This window comes from Lolium rigidum, chromosome 7, assembly GCF_022539505.1.
Source record: "Lolium rigidum isolate FL_2022 chromosome 7, APGP_CSIRO_Lrig_0.1, whole genome shotgun sequence".
NCBI classification, from domain to species: Eukaryota; Viridiplantae; Streptophyta; class Magnoliopsida; order Poales; family Poaceae; genus Lolium; species Lolium rigidum.
Genome location: NC_061514.1, coordinates 46467436 through 46490021, shown reverse-complemented (window position 1 = coordinate 46490021; position 22586 = coordinate 46467436). Strand labels below are relative to the sequence as shown.

The 22586-nt window shown below is 43.0% G+C and overlaps 1 protein-coding gene and 1 long non-coding RNA gene across 3 annotated transcripts; one reads left to right on the top strand and one right to left on the bottom strand.

Annotated features, from left to right (window-relative positions):
• Nucleotides 1–9671: 9671 nt before the first annotated feature.
• Nucleotides 9672–10585, top strand: LOC124671267 (anthocyanidin reductase ((2S)-flavan-3-ol-forming)-like). The gene is made up of 3 exons (XM_047207656.1): nucleotides 9672–9903; nucleotides 10072–10238; nucleotides 10457–10585. Exons 1-3 carry the CDS (start codon nucleotides 9771–9773, stop codon nucleotides 10583–10585), a joined length of 429 nt encoding a protein of 142 aa, XP_047063612.1. The 5' UTR covers nucleotides 9672–9770.
• A 9780-nt stretch (nucleotides 10586–20365) lies between these two features.
• Nucleotides 20366–22586, bottom strand: LOC124674403. Of its 2 annotated transcripts, none has more exons than XR_006993001.1 (4): nucleotides 21965–22586; nucleotides 21379–21578; nucleotides 20632–20779; nucleotides 20366–20530 (listed from the first exon to the last, which is right to left on the bottom strand). It is a non-coding gene; the product is annotated as an uncharacterized LOC124674403 (long non-coding RNA). The 2 variants fall into 2 exon arrangements; XR_006993000.1 differs by having other exon boundaries at nucleotides 21397–21578; nucleotides 21965–22565.

Genomic DNA, 22586 nt, shown 5'->3' with positions numbered 1-22586 from the left:
CCACCTGCTACTACAAACTTTGAAATTAAACCCGCTTTACTTAATCTTGTTATGCGAGAGCAATTTTCCGGTGTTAGTTCCGATGATGCCGCTGCCCATCTCAATAATTTTGTTGAACTATGTGAAATGCAAAAATATAAAGATGTAGATGGTGACATTATAAAATTAAAATTGTTTCCTTTCTCATTAAGAGGAAGAGCTAAAGATTGGTTGCTATCTCTCGCCTAAGAATAGTATTGATTCCTGGACTAAATGCAAGGATGCTTTTATTGGTAGATATTATCCCCCCGCTAAAATTATATCTTTGAGGAGTAGCATAATGAATTTTAAACAATTGGATAATGAACATGTTGCTCAAGCTTGGGAAAGAATGAAATCTTCGGTTAAAAATTGCCCAACCCATGGATCGACTACTTGGATGATCATCCAAACCTTCTATGCATGACTAAATTTTTCTTCGCGGAATTTATTGGATTCAGCTGCTGGAGGTACCTTTATGTCCATCACTCTTGGTGAAGCAACAAAGCTTCTTGATAATATGATGGTTAATTACTCCGAATGGCACACTGAAAGAGCTCCACAAGGTAAGAAGGTAAATTTCGTTGAAGAATCCTCTTCCTTGAATGATAAGGTTGATGCTATTATGTCTATGCTTGTGAATGATAGGACTAATGTTGATCCTAATAATGTTCCATTAGCTTCATTGGTTGCCCAAGAAGAACATGTTGATGTAAACTTCATTAAAAATAATAATTTCAACAACAATGCTTATCTAACAATTCTAGTAATAACTATAGGCCATATCCTTATAATAATGGTAACGGTTATGCTAATTCTATGGGAATTCTTACAACAATAATAGGAATACACCCCTGGACTTGAAGCCATGCTTAAAGAATTTATTAGTACACAAACCGCCTTTAACAAATCTCGTTGAGGAAAAGCTCAATAAAATTGATATTCTTGTTTCTAGAGTTGATAGTCTTGCCTCTCGATGTTGATCTTTTGAAATCGAAAGTTATGCCTAATAGGGATATTGAAAATAAAATTGTTACTACAGCAAATGCCATCCAAGTTAGAATTAATGAGAATATAAGATTAATGGCTGAACCGCGTGCTAGGTGGGATAGAGAAGAAAATGAAAAACTAGCTAAAAAGGAAAATGTAGCTAAAGTTTGGACTATTACCACCACTAGCAATGCTAATGATTCACATGTTGCTGCACCTCCTACTATCAATGGTAAAATAATTGGTGTTGGCAATGCTTCTACTCCTAGTGCAAAGCGCGCAAAATTACCTCGAAACCGCTAAAATCGCTGAAACCGCTCGTGATAAAACCGCTGAAATTTTTTTCCAACCTTGGGGATGATAATCCCATTGCTTTAGATTGTAATGATTTAGATTTTGATGATTGCCACATCTCTGAAGTTATAAAGTTCTTGCAAAAACTTGCTAAGAGTCCCAATGCTAGTGCTATAAATTTGGCTTTCACAAAACATATTACAAATGCTCTCATAAAAGCTAGAGAAGAGAAACTAAAACTTGAAACTTCTATTCCTAGAAAGCTAGAGGATGGTTGGGAGCCCATCATTAAAATGAGAGTCAAAGATTTTGATTGTAATGCTTTATGTGATCTTGGTGCAAGTATTTCGTTATGCCTAAAAAAGTCTATGATATGCTTGACTTGCCACCATTGAAGAATTGTTATTTGGATGTTAATCTCGCCGATAATGCTAAAAAGAAACCTTTGGGGAAAGTTGATAATGTTCATATTATGGTTAACAATAACCTTGTCCCCGTTGATTTTGTTGTCTTGGATATTGAATGCAATGCATCTTGCCCCATTATATTGGGAAGACCTTTTCTTCGAACCGTTGGTGCTACTATTGATATGAAGGAAGGTAATATTAAATATCAATTTCCTCTCAAGAAAGGTATGGAACACTTCCCTAGAAAGAGAATGAAGGTACCTTATGATTCTATTATTAGAACAAATTATGATGTTGATGCTTCATCTCTTGATGTTACTTGAGTATACACTTTCTCGCGCCTAGCCGAAAGGCGTTAAAGAAAAGCGCTTATGGGAGACAACCCATGTTTTTACTCCAAGTATTTTTGTTTTATATTTGTGTCTTGGAAGTTGTTTACTACTGTAGCAACCTCTCCTTATCTTAGTTTTATGTTTTGTTGTGCCAAGTAAAGTCTTTGATAGTAAAGTAAGTACTAGATTTGGATTATCGCGCAGTTCCTGCATTTCTTTGCCGTCACGAATCTGGGTCTATCTCCCCGTAGGTAGCTCAGAAAATTAAGCCAATTTACGAGCATGATCCTCAGATATGTACGCAACTTTCATTCAATTTGAGCATTTTCGTTTGAGCAAGTCCGGTGGCCTAATAAAATCCATCTTTACGGACTCGTTCGTTTTGACAGATTCTGCCTTTTATTTCGCATTGCCTCTTTTGCTATGTTGGATGAATTTCTTTGATCCATTAATGTCCAAGTAGCTTTATGCAATGTCCAGAAGTGTTAAGAATGATTGTGTCACCTCCGAACATGTGAATTTTTATTATGCACTAACCCTCTAATGAGTTGTTTCGAGTTTGGTGTGGAGGAAGTTTTCAAGGATCAAGAGAGGAGTATGATGCAATATGATCAAGGAGAGTGAAAGTCTCTAAGCTTGGGGATGCCCCGTGGTTCACCCCTGCATATTATTAAGAAGACTCAAGCGTTTAAGCTTGGGGATGCCCAAGGCATCCCCTTCTTCATCGACAACATTATCAGGTTCCTCCCCCGAAACTATATTTTTATTCCGTCACATCTTATGCACTTTGCTTGGAGCGTCTGGCTTGTTTTTGTTTTTTGTTTTGTTTGAATAAAATGGATCCTAGCATTCACTTTATGGGAGAGAGACACGCTCCGCTCGTAGCATATGGACAAATATGTCCTTAGGCTCTACTCATAGTATTCATGGCGAAGTTTCTTCTTCGTTAAATTGTTATATGGTTGGAATTGGAAAATGCTACATGTAGTAACTCTAAAATGTCTTGGATAATTTGATACTTGGCAATTGTTGTGCTCATGTTTAAGCTCTTGCATCATATACTTTGCACCCATTAATGAAGAAATACTTAGAGCTTGCTAATTTGGTTTGCATATTTGGTTTCTCTAGAGTCTAGATAACATCTAGTATTGAGTTTTGAACAACAAGGAAGACGGTATGGAGTCTTATAATGTTTACCATATGTCTTTTATGTGAGTTTTGCTGTACCGTTCATCCTTGTGTTTGTTTCAAATAACCTTGCTAGCCTAAACCTTGTATCGAGAGGGAATACTTCTCATGCATCCAAAATCCTTGAGCCAACCACTATGCCATTTGTGTCCACCATACCTACCTACTACATGGTATTTATCCGCCATTCCAAAGTAAATTGCTTGAGTGCTACCTTTAAAATTCCATCATTCACCTTTGCAATATATAGCTCATGGGACAAATAGCTTAAAAACTATTGTGGTATTGAATATGTACTTATGCACTTTATCTCTTATTAAGTTGCTTGTTGAGCGATAACCATGTTTCGGGGACGCCATCAACTATTCTTTTGTTGGATATCATGTGAGTTGCTATGCATGTCCGTCTTGTCCGAAGTAAGAGAGATCTACCACCTTCATGGTTGGAGCATGCATATTGTTAGAGAAGAACTTTGGGCCGCTAACTAAAGCCATGATTCATGGTGGAAGTTTCAGCTTGGACATATATCCTCAATCTCATATGAGAATAATAATTGTTGCCACATGCTTATGCATTAAAGAGGAGTCCATTATCCGTTGTCCATGTTGTCCCGGTATGGATGTCTAAGTTGAGAATAATCAAAAGCGAGAAATCCAAAATGCGAGCTTTCTCCTTAGACCTTTGTACAAAGCGGCATGGAGGTACCCCATTGTGACACTTGGTCAAAACATGTGCATTGCAAAGATCCGGTAGTCCAAGTTAATTAGGACAAGGTGCGGGCACTATTAGTATACTATGCATGAGACTTGCAACTTGTAAGATATAATTTTCATAACTCATATGCTTTATTACTACCGTTGACAAAATTGTTTCATGTTTTCAAAATAAAAGCTCTAGCACAAATATAGCAACCGATGCTTTCCTCTTTGAAGGACCATTCTCTTTACTTTTATGTTGAGTCAGCTCACCTATCTCTCTCCACCTCAAGAAGCAAACACTTGTGTGAACTCGTGCATTGATTCCTACATACTTGCATATTGTACTTGTTATATTACTCTATGTTGACAATTATCCATGAGATATACATGTTACAAGTTGAAAGCAACCGCTGAAACTTAATCTTCCTTTGTGTTGCTTCAATACCTTTACTTTGATTTATTGCTTTATGAGTTAACTCTTATGCAAGACTTATTAATACTTGTCTTGAAGTACTATTCATGAAAAGTCTTTGCTTTATGATTCACTTGTTTACTCATGTCATTACCATTGTTTTGATCGCTGCATTCACTACATATGTTTCCAAATAGTATGATCAAGGTTATGATGGCATATCACGAAATTATCTTTGTTATCGTTTTTATTCGCTTCTCTTCGGGACGAGCGTAACTAAGCTTGGGGATGCTTGATACGTCTCCGACGTATCGATAATTTCTTGTGTGTTCCATGCGACATTATTGATGTGATACCTACATGTTTTATGGCGCACTTTATGTCATATTCAGTGCATTTTCTCGGAACCAACCTATTAACAAGATGCCGAAGTGCCGCCAATGTTTCGCCGTTTTCTGGTGTTTTTGGTTTCGGTAAATCCTAGTAACGAAATATTCTCGGAATTGGACGAAACGAAGACCCAGTGGGCCTATTTTTCCACGGAGCTTCCGGAAGACCGAAGAACATACGAAGTGGGGCCACGAGGTGGCGACACCACAGGCGGCGCGGCCAAGGGGGCCCGCGCCGCCCTATGGTGTGGCCCCTCGTCGTGCCCCCGACTCGCCCTTCCGCCTACTTAAAGCCTCCGTCGCGAAACCCCCGAGGCGAAAAACCACGATACGGAAAACCTCACCGAGACGCCGCCGCCGCCGATCCCATCTCGGGGATTCGGAGATCTCCTCCGGCACCCCGCCGGAGAGGGGATTCATCTCCCGGAGGACTCTACACCGCCATGGTCGCCTCCGGAGTGATGAGTGAGTAGTTCACCCCTGGACTATGGGTCCATAGCGAGTAGCTAGATGGTTGTCTTCTCCTCATTGTGCTTCATTGTTGGATCTTGTGAGCTGCCTAACATGATCAAGATCATCTATCTCGTAATACTCTATGTTGTGTTTGTCGGATCCGATGGATAGAGAATACCATGTCATGTTAATTATCAAGTTATTACATATGTGTTGTTTATGATCTTGCATGCTCTCCGTTACTAGTAGAGGCTCGGCCAAGTTTTTGCTTTTAACTCCAAGAGGGAGTATTTATGCTCGATAGTGGGTTCATGCCTCGCATTGACACCTGGGACAAAGGCATGTAAAGTTCTAAGGTTGTGTTGTGTCGTTGCCACTAGGGATAAAACATTGGCGCTATGTCCGAGGATGTAGTTGTTGATTACATTACGCACCATACTTAATGCAATTGTCCGTTGTTAGCAACTTAATACCGGAAGGGGTTCGGATGATAACTCGAAGGTGGACTTTTTAGGCATAGATGCAGCTGGATGGCGGTCTATGTACTTTGTCGTAATGCCCAATTAAATCTCACTATACTTATCATGTCATGTATGTGCATTGTTATGCCCTCTCTATTTGTCAATTGCCCGACCGTAATTTGTTCACCCAACATGCTTTTATCTTATGGGAGAGACACCTCTAGTGAACTGTGGACCCCGGTCCATTCTTTAATACCGAAATACAAATCTGCTCGCAATACTTGTTTTTACTATTTTCTCTCGCAAACAATCATCTTCCACACAATACGGTTAATCCTTTGTTACATAAGCAAGCCGGTGAGATTGAAAACCTCACCTGTTTCGTTGGGGCAAAGTACTTTGGTTGTGTTGTGCAGGTTCCACGTTGGCGCCGAATCTCCGGTGTTGCGCCGCACTACATCCCGCCGCCATCAACCTTCAACGTGCTTCTTGGCTCCTCCTGGTTCGATAAACCTTGGTTTCTTTCTGAGGGAAAACTTGCTGCTGTGCGCATCATACCTTCCTCTTGGGGTTGCCCAACGAACGTGTGAAATACACGCCATCAGCCAGCAAGTGTTTTCTTTGTTGATTCAGGAGATTGTTGAAGTTCATGCTACAAGGTGGAATTTGTCTCAAGGTGGAGTTTGCTGAAATAACAAAGAACGATAAAGGAACACACGCAGGGGATACAAGATTTTAACGTGTAAAACACTCTCCAACAAAGAGAGGTAAAAAAACACGGATGCCAGCCAACAAACTTCATTATATCGGGGAGTGTTTACAAATGTCGTGGATTATCTTATAATCTGACAAACCCTAACCGGCGGCTTACAAGAGGTATATATAGGCGGTGGCATCGATCCGTACTGGCGATGGGCATAGGCGGACCTAGCACTCCTGTTGCCCGGGCAGCCGCTATTTCTTATGTATTTGATACAAAATTAGCACACTAAACCTATTTTGCTCAGGCTTTAAAAAAATTCTGGGTCCGCTTATGGCGACGGGTCTCGCTCCGCTCGTCAGAAATTAGCATCCCTTTAGAATGAATTTGGATCACAGTGCAACATGTTTTATTTGCAGATGATGTTGCATATACATTAAAAAAGTGCAAATACTTTGTCATGTTGTTTGCAAGAACCTAGGCATCCTCAATGTCATGTCTAATGTCAATCCAACAATGAATGACCTGTAACGACCAAGAATGTATGGGAGAGAACCACTTCTTCAAAAGATATATTTATTCTCTAAAGAACTTGATATTCCTACCCTTAACATCTCAGATGAAGGGATGGCAAATTTTGCCGATTGCTTCTCGGCAATGAATATTGTCAAGATTGCATGGAGAGTAATTCATTAGTGGTTGTCTCATTTGTTTTGTGGAGAAACATAAGCTTTCCACGATTTGAAGGGAAGATGTGATTCATCATTTTAACAAAGTGAAAAATCGAGAAGGAAAATTGGAGAATGTGAAAGAGTCCAATCACATAGTTCCATTATCAATACGTCTCTAGTCTTTAATTTTTTGCATGACCTTTCTTAATAAAGAATGTTTTCCATATTGTCCCTGTTCTTTCAGGATGGTACAATTGAGGCTTGAACTCGTTATTTACGAGTTGCAATATGAACAAGTGGATTTAGCACGTCATTTAAATGCTATGTATTGTCTTTATTAATGTAACTACTACTATTTGACTGCACACTTTCGTTGCTTATATTGTCTTTAACGCTATATACTATGGTACTTCCTCCGTCCCGGTTCACAGAGCTTAACATGAAAAAATATTTGTCCACAATACCATCCCACTAAGACCTGCATGCCTTTAATTATAAGTACTAACCTCCTCTAATTACTCTCTATCTTCTCTTTCTTCTTTTTAAGCACGCTGACGAGTCTCTTATCATTTCCTATTAATTAGCTAGTACAGCTGATTGAAGAGAGCCAAACGCTGAGAAAAGTTTTAGCATCCAATCAAATGTTGCCTTGCTTGTGATGCAAATTCATGTGAACCCTATGAACAAGGATGGAGGGAGTATGGGAGATAGTGCAGCTCCATTATATTAGTTTGATTTGCATAGCTCCAGAGAAGCCGACCTCATCGATTTTTTTCCTAGATTAGGCCTTGGTTTCAGTATTTCAATGTTATATTTCTCAAGGATCCGTTCAAATCTGCCTCTTTGCATGAAAAATGCAAGAGAAAGGATGCCTAAAAATATCCTTCCCCAAATCCCACGATGTGTGGAAGGAGGGCTGCTCCCGCGTGCTTCCCCTAAATGAAGTTGAATGGTTATAGTTAGTTTTTTTTTTCTGTGTTGGGTCTGTCGAAACCCATATCCAGTCCATGTATACCCGTCTATATTGATACGGTGTGTGTATGTCGCGTAAGAGAGAAAAAAAAGTCACGTGAGCAAGATCTTTATATAACCTTTCTGGGCCGTCCGTTTTGGGCCGTTTGGGTGGCCAAGCGGACACGCGGTCAGCGGACCGCGTCCGCGTGTCCGTTTGGGTCGCACGCTGCGCCCAACGCGCGGACGCAGCGCAAAATCGAAGAAATAGAAAACAAAATAAAAAATGCAAATTTAAACGAAATTTGATTAAGCATATGCCCTATTTTGGGCAAATTTGTACATAGCCCTATTTTGGGCAAATAACTAACAAAAGAAGCCCTCTATATGGGCTTTAAAATTTAAACTAAAAACCCTCTAATAGGGTTTGGTCGACGGCGCGGTGGCCGCCGGTGCGTCGCCTATCCCCTGTGGGCGTCGTAGGCGTCGTCGTCGGCGTCGACGATGCCCCCGAGCGGCGAGGCACTGTTGTGGCTCGAGCGCGCCGGGGACTCCGGCCACGGAGACCACAGGGCCTCCTCCCAGGCCGAGTGGGGGTCCGGAGCCACCCGAGGAAGCGGCAGCGCACGGAGCAACGCCTCCTCCCTGAGGCGCTGCTCCCTCTCCTGCCAGGCGCGCCGCCTGGCCTTCTGGCGCCGCTCCTCCTCCGCGCGGGCCTCGCTTCCTGCCGCCGCTGCTCCTCGCGGCGCTCCTCCTCTGCGCGGCGCCTGGCCTCCTCCCGCCGCGCTGCTTCCTCCTCCTCCCGTCGTGCCTGGCGGGCCTGGGCGTACAGCTCCCAGGCCTCGGCTTCCTCCACCTCCCGCTGGGCCGCTTCCTCCATCTCGGAGGTGCGAATGGCCGCATGGAGGTGCGGTCATTTCGCGTCCTCCTCCGCCGCCGAGATGAGCAGCGCGGCGCGGAGGTCGGGGTCCTCCTCCGAGGACTCGGCCTTGGGCTCGAGCAGCAGCGGCGGCGGTTGCGGCAATGCCGCGCCGCCGCGGGCGGCCTCTCCGATGTGGAGGCCGCCTCAGTTTCCTCCGGATGGCCGCAGCGCCGGTGGAGGACGGCGGCTGCTGCTCGCCTCCTCGTCGTTGGCTCCGGGAGCGAATCGTCACTTCGGGGCCATGGCGGCGGTTTCGCTCGGGGAGTGGAGTGGGGACTGAAGTGGAGGGACAGATCCCCTCCAGTCCCCATTTAATAGCCTCCCCGGTCACCGACAGGTGGGCCCAAGGGAGACGAGGCGACAAGCGCCCGGACGCGAGCGGACGCTAGCCCAGATTTGGCCCGGGTTTGCGTCGTTCCGGACGCCGCGGCCGTCCGCTTTTGCGATGCGTCCCCGCGTTGGCCGCTTTTTTATCCGGCTCGACCCATCCGGACGCGTGGGCACGGGATGAATCGCCCCGTTGGAGATGCCCTTATATTCCTCGAGGATCCAAGGTCTGCATCGTATTGAATCCTATGTTCTGTACCCCTGCTCATGGATACACTCTTTCTAGACCAGCCTTACATGTGACGGGTCTACTGTTTATGGAATGGAAGGTATCATAAACCACTTTACAAACAACAGACAAAATAAAAGGGGAAATCTCTATCCGCAATTGACTACTCAGTGACTCACGAGTCACGAGGCAATCGGTTGAACAGTTAGGTAAGACTATTTGTTGAGACGTGGAGTAGGTACGGTCAGTTAGCTTTCCGAACAAAATTATCCTAGTGCGTGCAGTGCGAACGACACTCGCGGGCAGGGAACCACCGACGGGCGATACGATGGCGGCCGCAGGTGATGGGAGCAGGAGGAAGACGGCGTGCGTCACCGGAGGGAACGGGTACATCGCGTCGGCGCTCGTGAAGATGCTGCTGGAGAAGGGATACGCCGTGAAGACGACCGTCAGAAACCCAGGTTAGATCGATCACTCTTCAGCCCAGTGTGACTCTGGCTGTTCCTTTCGCCACAGGGAACAAAATCTGTGCTCGATCTCTAGCAGCTGCTGTGAGAATTTATTGGAATATTGTTGGCCTCTGAAACAGAAATTGATAAAGGCGTTCTGTTCTGAATTTTTGATTTCAGATGACATGGAGAAGAACTCCCACCTAAAGGATCTTCAAGCGCTGGGCCCGTTGGAGGTGTTCCGCGCCGACCTGCAAGAAGAGGGCAGCTTCGACGACGCCGTTACTGGCTGCGACTATGTCTTCCTCGTCGCCGCTCCGGTGAACCTCAAAACAGAGAACCCCGAGGTAAAGATCAGCCATCACGCCACAGTCAGACTGTCGTCGGAGTCAATTATTTCTTCCTGGCTGTCACTCACTGTCGGACTCTGGTGTCTAGTACTTAGCACGCATTCTTCAGGCTGTCACAGTGTCATCCACTCTCAGACCGTGGAGGCACCAACTACGGAGTACAGACACTTGTACTCACAATCGCGCACTGTTTCTAACTCGTTTGGTAATGGCAGAAAGACATGGTGGAGTCTGCCGTCGGAGGAACTCTGAACGTGATGAGATCTTGCGTGCGATCCAACAGCAAGCTGCGACGGGCTGATCGCTGCAGCTCACGTACTCGGTCGATCTATCTTACGGAGTAGTTTTTTTTTTTTTTTTTGCCGATAGCAGCTGGTGGAAATTACTAATCCCGGGTGGGTTGACAAGTCAATGGAGCACGACCCGCGCGCGCGTCCAGATCGTCGACTATAACTAATGATGAATCGATGGATCGACCGACTTTGTTTCCGTCGTGGTTGGAGATCGATCGGGAGGAAAACCGCCATCCACGAAAACCACCTGATCGATCTGCATCGTGCGCTCCACCAGCAGCCGCACGACCATCCACCATGCATAGCTGCTCAACTCATGATTCCTCCAATGAAGAAAACATCAAGGCAATGGACGACTCCATAAAATGAGAATTACCTGCTAGCTAGCTGCTGGGGGACGGGACGACATCAGTCAATCTTTTTAGCCTGCGTGTACCACCTCCCCCTCTCGTCGCCCTCTTCATCCAGCCATATGCTGCTCACCCTCCGCTCCGCTCCGCTCCTCTCCTCTCCTCTCCTCTCCGAGCAAGAGTCAAAGTCTAAGTCGGTCGCACGCGCTAGCCGCACGCGGTGGTTCCGCCCGGCTTGCTATTTATAGGCACCAGGCCAAGGCAATAGGCCAGTTTCCATTCAAACTTGCCGCCACTTTTTTCGTCTACCGCTCAGCATTTTGGTTTTCAATGGCACTCCCTTGTTTACCGGCTAATAACTCTGGTTTTCCGCTGGCCCTCCCTCGTTAACAGGTTAATTTTTGGTTTCCTTTGACGCTCCCTTGTTTACAGGCAATTGAAGCGCAACAGACTCTAGTTTCCGAATTCGTCAACCTGGCCGGAATCATGGGATAATTTATTGCCTAAATTTATAGCTTTGTTAGTCAAACTAGCAACACCCGTGATCCGTGAGAGACGATAATATAATATTCTTTTATTTTATTCTGTTGTTCAGGGCGCATGGAATGGAATGAGGAGCCTACGGCGGATCTGACATGCTTTGTTTCCTCTCATCAAGGCAATACACACAGGAGAATAGGAGATGCCTTTTTTTTTCTCATATGCTACACCATGGTTTTTCTAGCTACACCCTCCTCCGTAACACCTATAATAATAATGTAATAAACTACTGGTTGTTCCCACTTTTGTTTTGTTTACTCATGTAACTTGATTTTCCATTAATGAAATACGTGGTTACTCTCAAACAAAAAATGTAATAAAACATTTGGAATGGTACCACATCAAGCTCCGCCAGATCGCCTCCTTAATTCTGGACATGAATGTTCACCCATATAGTAGTAGTAGTAATACACGTATCCATCAGCTGGCAACAATACGGATTTGCAACAAGATTAAGGGTCCCGCTTCGGTGGTACACTTAATAATAATGCAATATTTATAGAGGAAATCAAATGAGCACATATTCGCACTCTTACCAAGTTATTTGCAAAAGGAGAATGATCCAACTAATAATTACCAGAGAGAAACAGTTTAATCTCGCATTGATGATTTTAGTGTCGAGATAAATAAGCTTTTAGTTGAGGCTTATTTGTCTCCCTTGGTTGACGGGCAGCTTTGTGGACATCCACCAGGCCAGTCGATTTACATATGAGCAGAGCAGCAACGATTACGGTACATACACCCTACAGGTCTTCAAACAAGATAGCCAGGGCGACAATTCATATGTTCTTGATGAACCAAACACGAGATTGATCCAATGAGATTTATAGAAAGACTATTGACACAAGAAGAAACCGCATACAAGTGTAGTGCACTGAAGCATGCAGAATATCAAGTGCTTATTACATCTACCAAACCTTGAGATGTTCATATTGTCTCTATGAACCAAACACGCTTCAAGATAAGCATGTACTATAGTCTTTTTTATGGAAAGCATCAGGAGGGAACCATAGACTATCTCCAACGCTTTAAGGAAGAAACATCAGGCACCCCGCACGAATTAACTTGAAACATTGTCAAATACTAGTATTTTATGTATCAAACACAATTCATGGACTAAGACAACTTGACAGAGCTAGTTTAGCTTGCCAACATACAAAAGAAACATATCTACATGTAGCTTATAAACCTAAAATTATGGAGCCAATGCATCAGGTCTAGGACATCAAATAAGCTAGGGAAGCATTTGACCTAACCGACTGCAAGCAACATCACAAACAAAAGCATGTCCGGCCAGCCTGTTCCGGCGTCCAGCTCAAGTTCGCACCTTCAAGAGGGGCACGCCAACGTGCTACTCCATCGCCTCCGACCGCCACCGGCTCACCTCCTTTGTCACCTGCACAACAACAGACCAAAGAAAGTAACACCTCCGCATTAGGCAACTGAACGTGCATAAACAAAGATGGCAAACTGAAATTGCAGGAAGGTAGCACTAGCTCTAGCCAAGAACGACAACAAGAAAAAACTATAACCTCTACAAATAATGTAAAGGCCATATCAGAGCTACACGTCATAATAACTATCTACATGTAAATGTAGATATCTAAAAGGGAAATCATATGCAACTCAATGGATGGCAACTAGACATGTAATGAAATGTAATGAAACAGCGGAATGGTAGCACTAGTTCTAGGCTTCTAGCTAAGAGTGAACCCTGATTGCTTTTCATATATTCATCTCTTGAAAGGTACAAACAGATGGTTCTAATGGATCACACCGACTATATAGTTTCTCCTAACAGTGGAAGAGTAATACTTGGTAAAGAAGGATGAAGGAAACAAAACTCAAATGGGACTGTTGCCACTGTCAAGTATTTAGTGGAAATATCCCATCCAGACCTACAGAATATCAATTAAAGGTTTCCTTTCCTGGAACAACTCAACGTCTATTCAAGCACCCAAAGGATATACAGTATGCTTCTGCTGCATAAAAAACTAACAAGGCACGAGTACCAAACATACCATCCAAGTTGAGAGGAACGAGACACAGATTAGTGCGTATATGATGCCAGGGATATAACCAAAAGTAGCAAGCAGATGCAAAACTTCATATGTTCTAAGATATATATAAAAGGAAGATCAATATTGATGGTGGTATGCTAAAACAATGCATCATCAATACACTCCAGATGTCTAAAATGATCAAGGAAAACATATGAAGTTTAAAAGAGCTCAACATCTGGTGGGGAATAAATCTCGTTGCTAGGATAAGTTGTGGTAAGAAATGAATTACTAGAGCACATTCTGCCAACTCAGTACACGGTGGGTTAAATTAATCGCTGAATCACACCCATAATGACAAAGCCATATCATCCATAAAAATGAAGAAACCCCTGGCCATGCATCATGTATTGATGTAACAATATTAGGTGTCAAAAATTAGAACTATAAAGAGGGGACCCAACAGCCAACACATGATATATTATTTAAATAACAAGGGAATTGCACCATAAAGGAAGCGGACGAACTATTTAAGGGAAATTGTAAAAAATGAATTACTAGAGCACATTCTGGCAACTCAGTACACGTGTCAAAAGTTACTTTCTTTGGTCTGTTGTTGTGAAGGTGTCAAAAGTTAGAACTATAAAGAGGGGACACAACAGCCAACACATAATCTATCATTTAAAATAGCAAGTGAATTGCAGTATAAAGGAAGCGGAAGAATTATTTAAGGTAAATTGTACCCTCTGGAAGAGCCAGTGATCTCAAGGTCACCAAATGCTGACATCGGGACCGGGAGCTCCTCCAGCTCCAGGCATACCACCACCCATTCCTCCAGCGAAGCCAGGCATTCCACCTGGCGTGCCTCCTGAGAAGCCCCTGGAAGATGCATCTCTAGATGAGCGGCTTCACAACTGCTCCTTATTAGCCTTGTTATAATCGTACTGTTGAAAGCAGATGACATGAATTCAGATCTGACCATGAAAACGGAATGCTCCTAACAGGAGCCGGAATTTTGGTAAGAAAATAACCTCTGCCTCGACATGCCGACGAAGCTGGTCACGCTCTAATTTCTTTTCTTCTGTCTACTGTAAACTTTCATACTTCCTGCGGTGCTCCACAATATTTTGTGGATTCGGCTACACCTACAAGATCACCAACATCACAATCATATAAAAACATGAAAATTACATACATAGAGATTTAACATAGCTACTGAATTAACTCGACCTTCATAGCTATTGAATCAACATAAAACCGAATTGAAAGTAAGGCAACCAGAATAAAGCAACCAAGATAAAGCCAAATGATGTGCTAAATCATGCCCACGATAAAGCCAAATCAGCCATAAAACGGAACTTGGCAATGCATCAGGTAGTGAGATAAATATGGCACATGTCAAAAGGTATAAATACAAAAGGGCAATCAATAGGTGGCCAAGCACATCATATTAACAACCTCTTCCGTTCTCTCTAAAACGAACAACAGAACATAAATCGCCATACAACTATACTATCAACGCATTTAGGAAGGACTACTATACTATGAACACATTTAGCACGTTGCATTCAAACTTGATTTACATATTCAAAAAGAAATGAGATAAACTTAAGAGAATAGTCCAAGTCATGTTCAGAACTCACAATTAACAAGTACATGGGAGAGAGAAAAACATTCAGAGACTGTTCCATGTCCAAGTCTTCCTTTACCTAATTTGAAAGAGAAACGAGTCACTTTAAGATTAGAAGTGGCCCCTCCTGTTTCCCAGCCAATCAACACAAACAGATAATGTGGAGGGAGAAACAGTAACCAATAATGCCAGAGGCCAAACTAAATTGTCTTAGGACCAAGCAGAGGAAAAATTCTAACCAAATTCGAAGTGTCAAACCATAATCAAAAGTAGGACTTAAGGCCAACTAAATTAGAAGTGGGCTCAGTTTAATTTTTTTGAATGTTGTGAGTTTTCCTTTGTATTAGTAAACATCACAGAAGCCACCAAGTACAGTAACAAAGCTCGATCGGAAACAGAGAAGGAACATGTCAGAATTCTTTCTATGCAAAAAAAGTAGGAAACTGCTCAATTTAATACTCATGTACTGCAAATCATTTTAGTAAGCATTTCCCAGCAAAGCAAGAAAAACGCCACCGCTGCCTCCAAAATTTGAGGAAACTGAAATTACAAAAATAAAAGGAACTGGACGAACTAGATTTTTTTATTCTAAGAACGTGAATCGCTTAATTCAATATATAGTTAGAACTATAAAGATGGCACACAACATCCAGCAAATCACATTATTTATAATAACAAGGGAGCTATTTGAGGGAAATCATACCATCTTGAAGAGCCTCCATGACCTCAGGGTCAGCAAATGCTGTCATGTAGTGGCCAAGTGCTTACATTCAGGATATTACTGGTATCCAGATGTACCACCACCAATTCCTCCAGGAAACCCAAAAATTCCACCAGTTGTGCCTCCTGGGAAGCTCCATCTTCAGATGAGTGGCTTGACAATTGCTCCTTCTCGGCTAGTAGGAACACAGGTTTTTCCTTTTTGCAGCTACCAACACAATGTAGGCAGGATCCAGATGAAGATAACTAGCTAGAGAGGTCCCAGATGAATACAAAATATTATGGATGCAACAAATGCTTCATATGCCATCGTGCGCACAAGGTACTTGCTCAAACATATCATCCCCTGACTTATTTGAATTGCACTTTACTGATTCTAACTTACCCATTAATTGGCTACAATTTACAGGCCCCCATATATATAAGTTGGATATACTAAGCCAAATCAGCCATAAAAATGAAGAAACACGTGACCATGCATCATGTACTAACTACACAAGATGTCAAAAAAGTTAGAACTATAAAGAGGGTATCCAACAGCCAGCCTATCATATTTTTTTACAATAACAAGGGAATTGCACCATAAAAGAAGCGGGCAACTATTTGAGGGAAGCCATACCATCTTGAAGAGCCGACATGACCGCATGATCACCAAATGCTATCATCAGGTCAGGTTCCTTTACAACAACAAAAGTCAAATTAGTTGCATAAAGGAAGATATGCAGTGGCCAAGCGATTATATTCAGGATAACATCCATACCGATAGTACCGGGAGAACCTCCACCTCGAAGTATACCACCACACATTCCTCCAGCGAAGCCAGATATTCCACCTTGCGTGAGAAGCCCCTGGAAGATGCAACTATAGGTGAGCGGCTTGACAGTTTCTCCTTGTTCTTGGTATTCTTATAATCCGACTGTTGAAAACACATGGCATGAATTCCGATCTGACCGTGAAAAATAGTACACCCAGAATGCTACTACCAGGAGTGGGAATTTTAGTACGAAAATAGCATGTGCCTCAACACGCAGACAAAGCCGGACACGCTCAAGTTTATTTTCTTCTGTCTAACGTAGCCTTTCATACTTCCTGTGGTGCTCCAAAAGCTTTTGTGCATTCGGCTACACCTGCAAGGTCACAAACATCACAATCATATAAAAACATGCAATTTACATACATAGAGTCTGAACATAGCTACTTATTCAATACTCCACTTTCGTAGCTACTGAATCAATATAAAACCGAATTGAAAGTAAGACATAAACCAGAATAAAGCAACCAAGATAAAGCCAAATCACGTGCTAAATCAAGCCCATGATAAAGCCAAATCAGCCATAAAAAAATCGTCCATAGAAAATAAAACCTGGCTATGCATCAAGTACCAAGATAACTATGCCGTGTGTCAAAAGTCATAATGGCCATGCAAGCACATCATATTAGTAGCTTCTTCTGTTCTCTAAGAAGAACAACAGAATGCAAATCGGCATACAACTACAGTATCAACACATTTAGGAAGGACTGAAAAAATACTTAGAATACAAGGATGTTGCATTCAAATTTGATTTATATGCATTGAAAAAGAAATGAGATAAACTTATCAACACAATATGCAAATTGTAGCTGAAGCACCAGTATGACACCCAAAATGCACTACGTTTTTCCCCTATAGATCGGACCAAATTTCCTAAAATCACACGCAAATATTCATGCTTTATACATATTTTATCCTGGTTATCAAACACACCACACATGATAAATGTCCCAGTGACTAGTATCCATCCAACAACCACCAAACTGCACAAAAAAACAGGAAAATGAGCAATACCCACAGATTGTGCCACCCGTGGTTGCCTTGCTGCCAATAAAAGGAAGAGGAAACAAGATGGAATCACTTCTCAGGATACTTGTTACAATCAAGCCCTATCGGAGTTGAGATAATAGTATATAACATGTGGACAAGAAAATGTCATTTTAGCTGCAAACTAGCTTAACACTGCTTACTTGCTTCGATCACACACACACTGGTACACAATACAAGAAATTAATACTTGCATCATGGGGGGTACTTCTACTTGCTGCTATATCCATCACACTAGTACTACTAAGCATTTACAAAAATGGCTAGAAATATACCACAACATCCATTCATCGTCGCAAGAATCACTGAACCTATAAATTGACACAGCTACTTGTGAAAATGAAAGGATGTTTTTTCTCTAGCACGGACCATACATTGACACAGCTATTGAATATAGAAATCCATGAGAATTTACCTTTAACATAATGCAGAACTGGCGCACCTCAGCAAAGCGGCCGTTTATATATCACTTCTCGCTATATATAGTAATTAGGGAAACTAAACAAAACAACCATGCAATAAAAACAAGAAGTCACAGTGTCATTTCTACCATGTATATGTCCTGACAAGAAATTCTTTAAACCATCCATAAAATTGTAATGCTAAATTTTATGGAGCATCCATAGAAGGAAGCGATCTCCGGAGATTCCACTAACAAAGTACAAACAAGGTTGTAAACTGTAAAGCAACAACGTGGCTTTAAATTATATGGTTGTATACAAATATGAGAGGAAACCAAAGAGAACCACAGCAAATTGTGCTATTTCATTGTTCACAAATGATGGAGAAACAGGCGTACTCCTGAACGGGGCCATTTCCAAAGTATAGACTAATCATGCACCAAATCATTGACAGGCGACACTTGAGTTTTAAAATCACGGAGCACATGCAGGAGAAAGGAGGAGAAGAAGATTCACACCTAAACCATGCAGCCAGGGCAGAGGCGAAGCAGGAAGTAGGCGAAGCCGAGGTCCATCCAGGACTAACGGAAAGCTCAGTAGGCCACGACTCACAACGCCGGAGGACGTAAGTTACATCATGGATGTGGGTTCCTCACTGAATCTCTCCAGCTTGGGTTTTGGAAAGAGGATCTTCTAAAGACATCGTGCATCTCCCAACAATGCCGTGTTAAGCATAGGTCCCCTATCAACACAAGCATAACAATTGTGAGAACTAGCACAACGTTCTGAAAAATGGTTCCTGGCCATCGTTGATGTTTTCCATCAACACGAGAGAAGAGATAGGTCAAAGCTTTATGCCTCCAAAGTATGTCAACGGAAGAATCAATACACCCGATGTCAACTTTAATGGACGCCTAATGGTGAGGAACAAAGAAAATTCATCCTTGTAATCACAAGGGGGACCATTAAGCATATTACCAAGAGCACAATTACCAGCATGAGGCTCTACAAAAAAAAACACAAAAGTAAGTTTTCTTTGTTCTAGAAGAAGGTCACAGGTTCCAATCATAGTGAAGTGCTCCAATTTAAACATAGTGAAGTGCTCCAATTTATGCATCCAAGTATCCCGTTTAAACTAAAGCAAGGTCTAGAAGAAGGTCACATGTTCCAATCGTACAACACTAAAAGCTGTGCAAGATCATGCCATTTTAAAAATAGCCAGCGTCCCGCAACTCTGTTCAGTGTATGGATAGAGAGAATGCAAGATGTCTCACCTTTCTCGTGGCCTTGTTGTTGGTGAAGACGGAGCCGAGGCATTGTGAAAGCCTTCGTGGGGACGAGGGTGCCCAGTCGCCACAGGGTGGATGGCAACCCCAAGCTGCGTGTGGCAAAGAAGATGATTAGCTCGGCAACATAATAATAATAATAAATGGCACCACCAACCCAATACCAGAAAAATGTTGCAAAATTTAGAAATAAAGCCCATTATACACAAAAATAGCTAGAAAATTGTAAGTTTATTTGCGAGCACTTCAATATTTGACAAAAATAGACGGCTCAAGAAGACACTATACATAACATAGTATCATGTCCATAAATATATAAACAGTTTACCAATGGACAATTACAATAACACACAACACACAAGAGATTCTCCAAGCAGATGAAAACTCAAGTAAAGTTGGTCAAATATAGTCAAATTCGTGTGATGTCTTGTCAAATTTACAAGATTCTCCAACACACTTATCTAAACTAGATTTACGTGATATTTGGTCAAACTTTCTCTGTCAAAGTTTAAGAAGACACCTAGATACATAAAATAGTATCATGTCCATAAATAAATAATCAGTTTACCATATACAATTAGCAAACCACAAAACACACCAGACATCCTCCAAGTAGATGAAAATGTTATTCTGAGAAACAATAAGTAAACTCTGCATATATGCCATCAGGTCCATAGTGTGACCAAAGAAATGACCCATTTTAGTTTGAAAATCCAGTGTCATTTCATACCAGGACTACAAACTTGTCCACTGCTATGAAAACCTCTAATAAGCAAACACACAGAAGATACCATGTCCCCTACTACAGTCTGCCCTGCCTATTAGTATCAGTTTTAAGGGACAATTTTCAAGCATACAACAGAATTAAGCGCAACAGTAAGTCAATCACCTTCAGACGACCTTGGCTCATCAACTAGGCCAGGGCGGGGTTGCAAGTAGGAGGGCACATGGTGCAGCGACAGTGTCAGCGCCAAGATCATGGTTGTGGTTGGCACCCGCTGATTGACTGCTCAATATATCCGTCTCCCACCAACAGAACACCCCATACAACTGTTGCCATCAAACTCTAGGTTGGCGGTAGATGCCGACTTGGAGACGGGAATGCGGCCGGAGGCGGAGACATCCACGATACCCATATGTACTTGCGGATGGTGCAGACTTCAATGGCACCGGCGAGGGTCCCAGGGTTGCAGCTTGTTGGCCAGCTACATCTGATGAAAATAAGCATGGCCACAAGTATGTTTATAACATAAATGAAGATGTTCATGGTTGTGTCCAGTCCATCCTAAGGAAGAAAAACAAACAAGCATACCTACTGTGGGGCAGGGGTAATTTGCACGCCTCCCAGCTGTCAGTCTAGGCGGCGGAGAGGCCCGAGCACTAGGGTGTGCAGCGTGGTGTCAACGCTAGCATGAGCGGCACTGTGGTTGCCACCAGCTGATGAGCTGCTCCTGCTCAATCTGCTTACAACAAAATGTAAATAGGGCTTAATCAAACAATGTAATGTGCACCTCTGGATCACACCAGAACAGGCAACGTTTTCACACAGTAGCTAGAGACTTAGAACAGAAATATTATATCTTGACTGAAACTGATCATATTTGAGTGCAAATGCACACTCTCTGCATACATAATCACATGAGCCATTGGCACTTATATGTACACAGCAAGCCAAGGAAAAAACACATTAATTATACGCAAAGCTAGCTAGAAGACTGCAAGTTTATCTGCAAACACTTAAGTACACAAAATATACAGTTTGAGAAGATACCTAGATACATAACATAGTATCATGCCCCTAAACATATAAGCAGTATACCATGGACAATTATCAAAACACAAAAAAACACCGAACATTCTCCAAGTAGATGAAAACTGATTAAAAGCTAACACCCCAATAATCCCTAGAGTTGTAATTAAGCTGAACCATATAATTGAGTTACTATACAAGTTTCTCTGATATTCCTGATGACTACTCAATTTTAATTACAGATTCAATGAGACCTGGTTCTCTGAATGCACATGTCGTTCTTAAATGTGAACACCAGACGGTCCAGACCTGGTTCTCTGAATTCACCTGGTTGGTTTCAGGTTGAACTCGTGGCGCTTGCAGACGGTCCAGGCCCCAAGGACGCCGGGGTCCATCAAGGTCCCAGGGCCAGAGCTTGTTGGCGGCCACATCGCTCCGTCATGGTCCAGCTGCCGTGCCGCGGTGCTCCCTGGTTGATATGCAGTACATGTGGATCAAATGACATCCCCCTGCGATCAAAACAGAAATTCAGGGCCACGCAAGAACACAGAAAAGGGCACTGATCTATTGAAGAGACAAAATTTTGAGAGATGAATTCAACAGTAGGATCAATTTTCAGTTATTATATATAAAAGCACCAATAACACATCCCATGCTTTTTTAGTCGAATTTTCAGACAATGACACGTAGAATTGGTACTTATACTCATTGTAAAAGTTAACTGATATCTATAACCATATATGGAAGATTGCACATGAAAAAGGAGCATCTTTATGTATATCCAAAACAACTGTGTGGCCGGCAAGATCGTGATCCATCATCAATTACACATCGCGGCCTGAAATCTCGCGTTTTTAGGTCTGCTCAGGGAGAGGGATTCGCATGAGAAGCTTACAGCGAATACGGGTGAGCTTGAGGCGGATGGATCGGAGCCGTGGACGAGGGCCTCCATCTCCCGCGCTGGCTGGAGCCTCGGCCACTGCTGCTTGTCCATGTCGATCAGGGAGTCGATGGATCCCAAGCCAGGGAGGCCAGATCGCGCATGGTGGTCGGAGAAGAGGAGGATGCCGGCAAGCGGCGGGTGGGCCAGAAGCAGGCTGTCGTCGTCGTTGATGTCGGAGGTGAGCAGCAGGTCGGCCTCCATGTCCCCGGACCGGACCACCAACGAGGAGGGGGCATACTTTCACATAGGAGGTCGGGGAGAAGGAGCAGATGCCAAGCAAGTGCATTCTGGTTCGTCGTCGACGCCGGCCGGCAGGGGAGCCCTAGGGTTTGCGACTGGGGGCGCGGGAGTGCGGCGGCTGTAGGGGAATCGACCTGTGAGAAGGAGGCGGCGCAGGGTAGCTGGCGAGCAGCGAGGATGGGATCCGGTGAGGGGCGAGGCTGAGTTGGGTGGCGGCGGCGGCGGCGAGAAATAGCACTACTGGGAAGAAAATTTCCAGAAAAATGAAAGAGAGGCGATCTGATTCGGGCTGATCCCATTTTGTGTGAAGGATGGAGATAGAGAGAGAGACGCG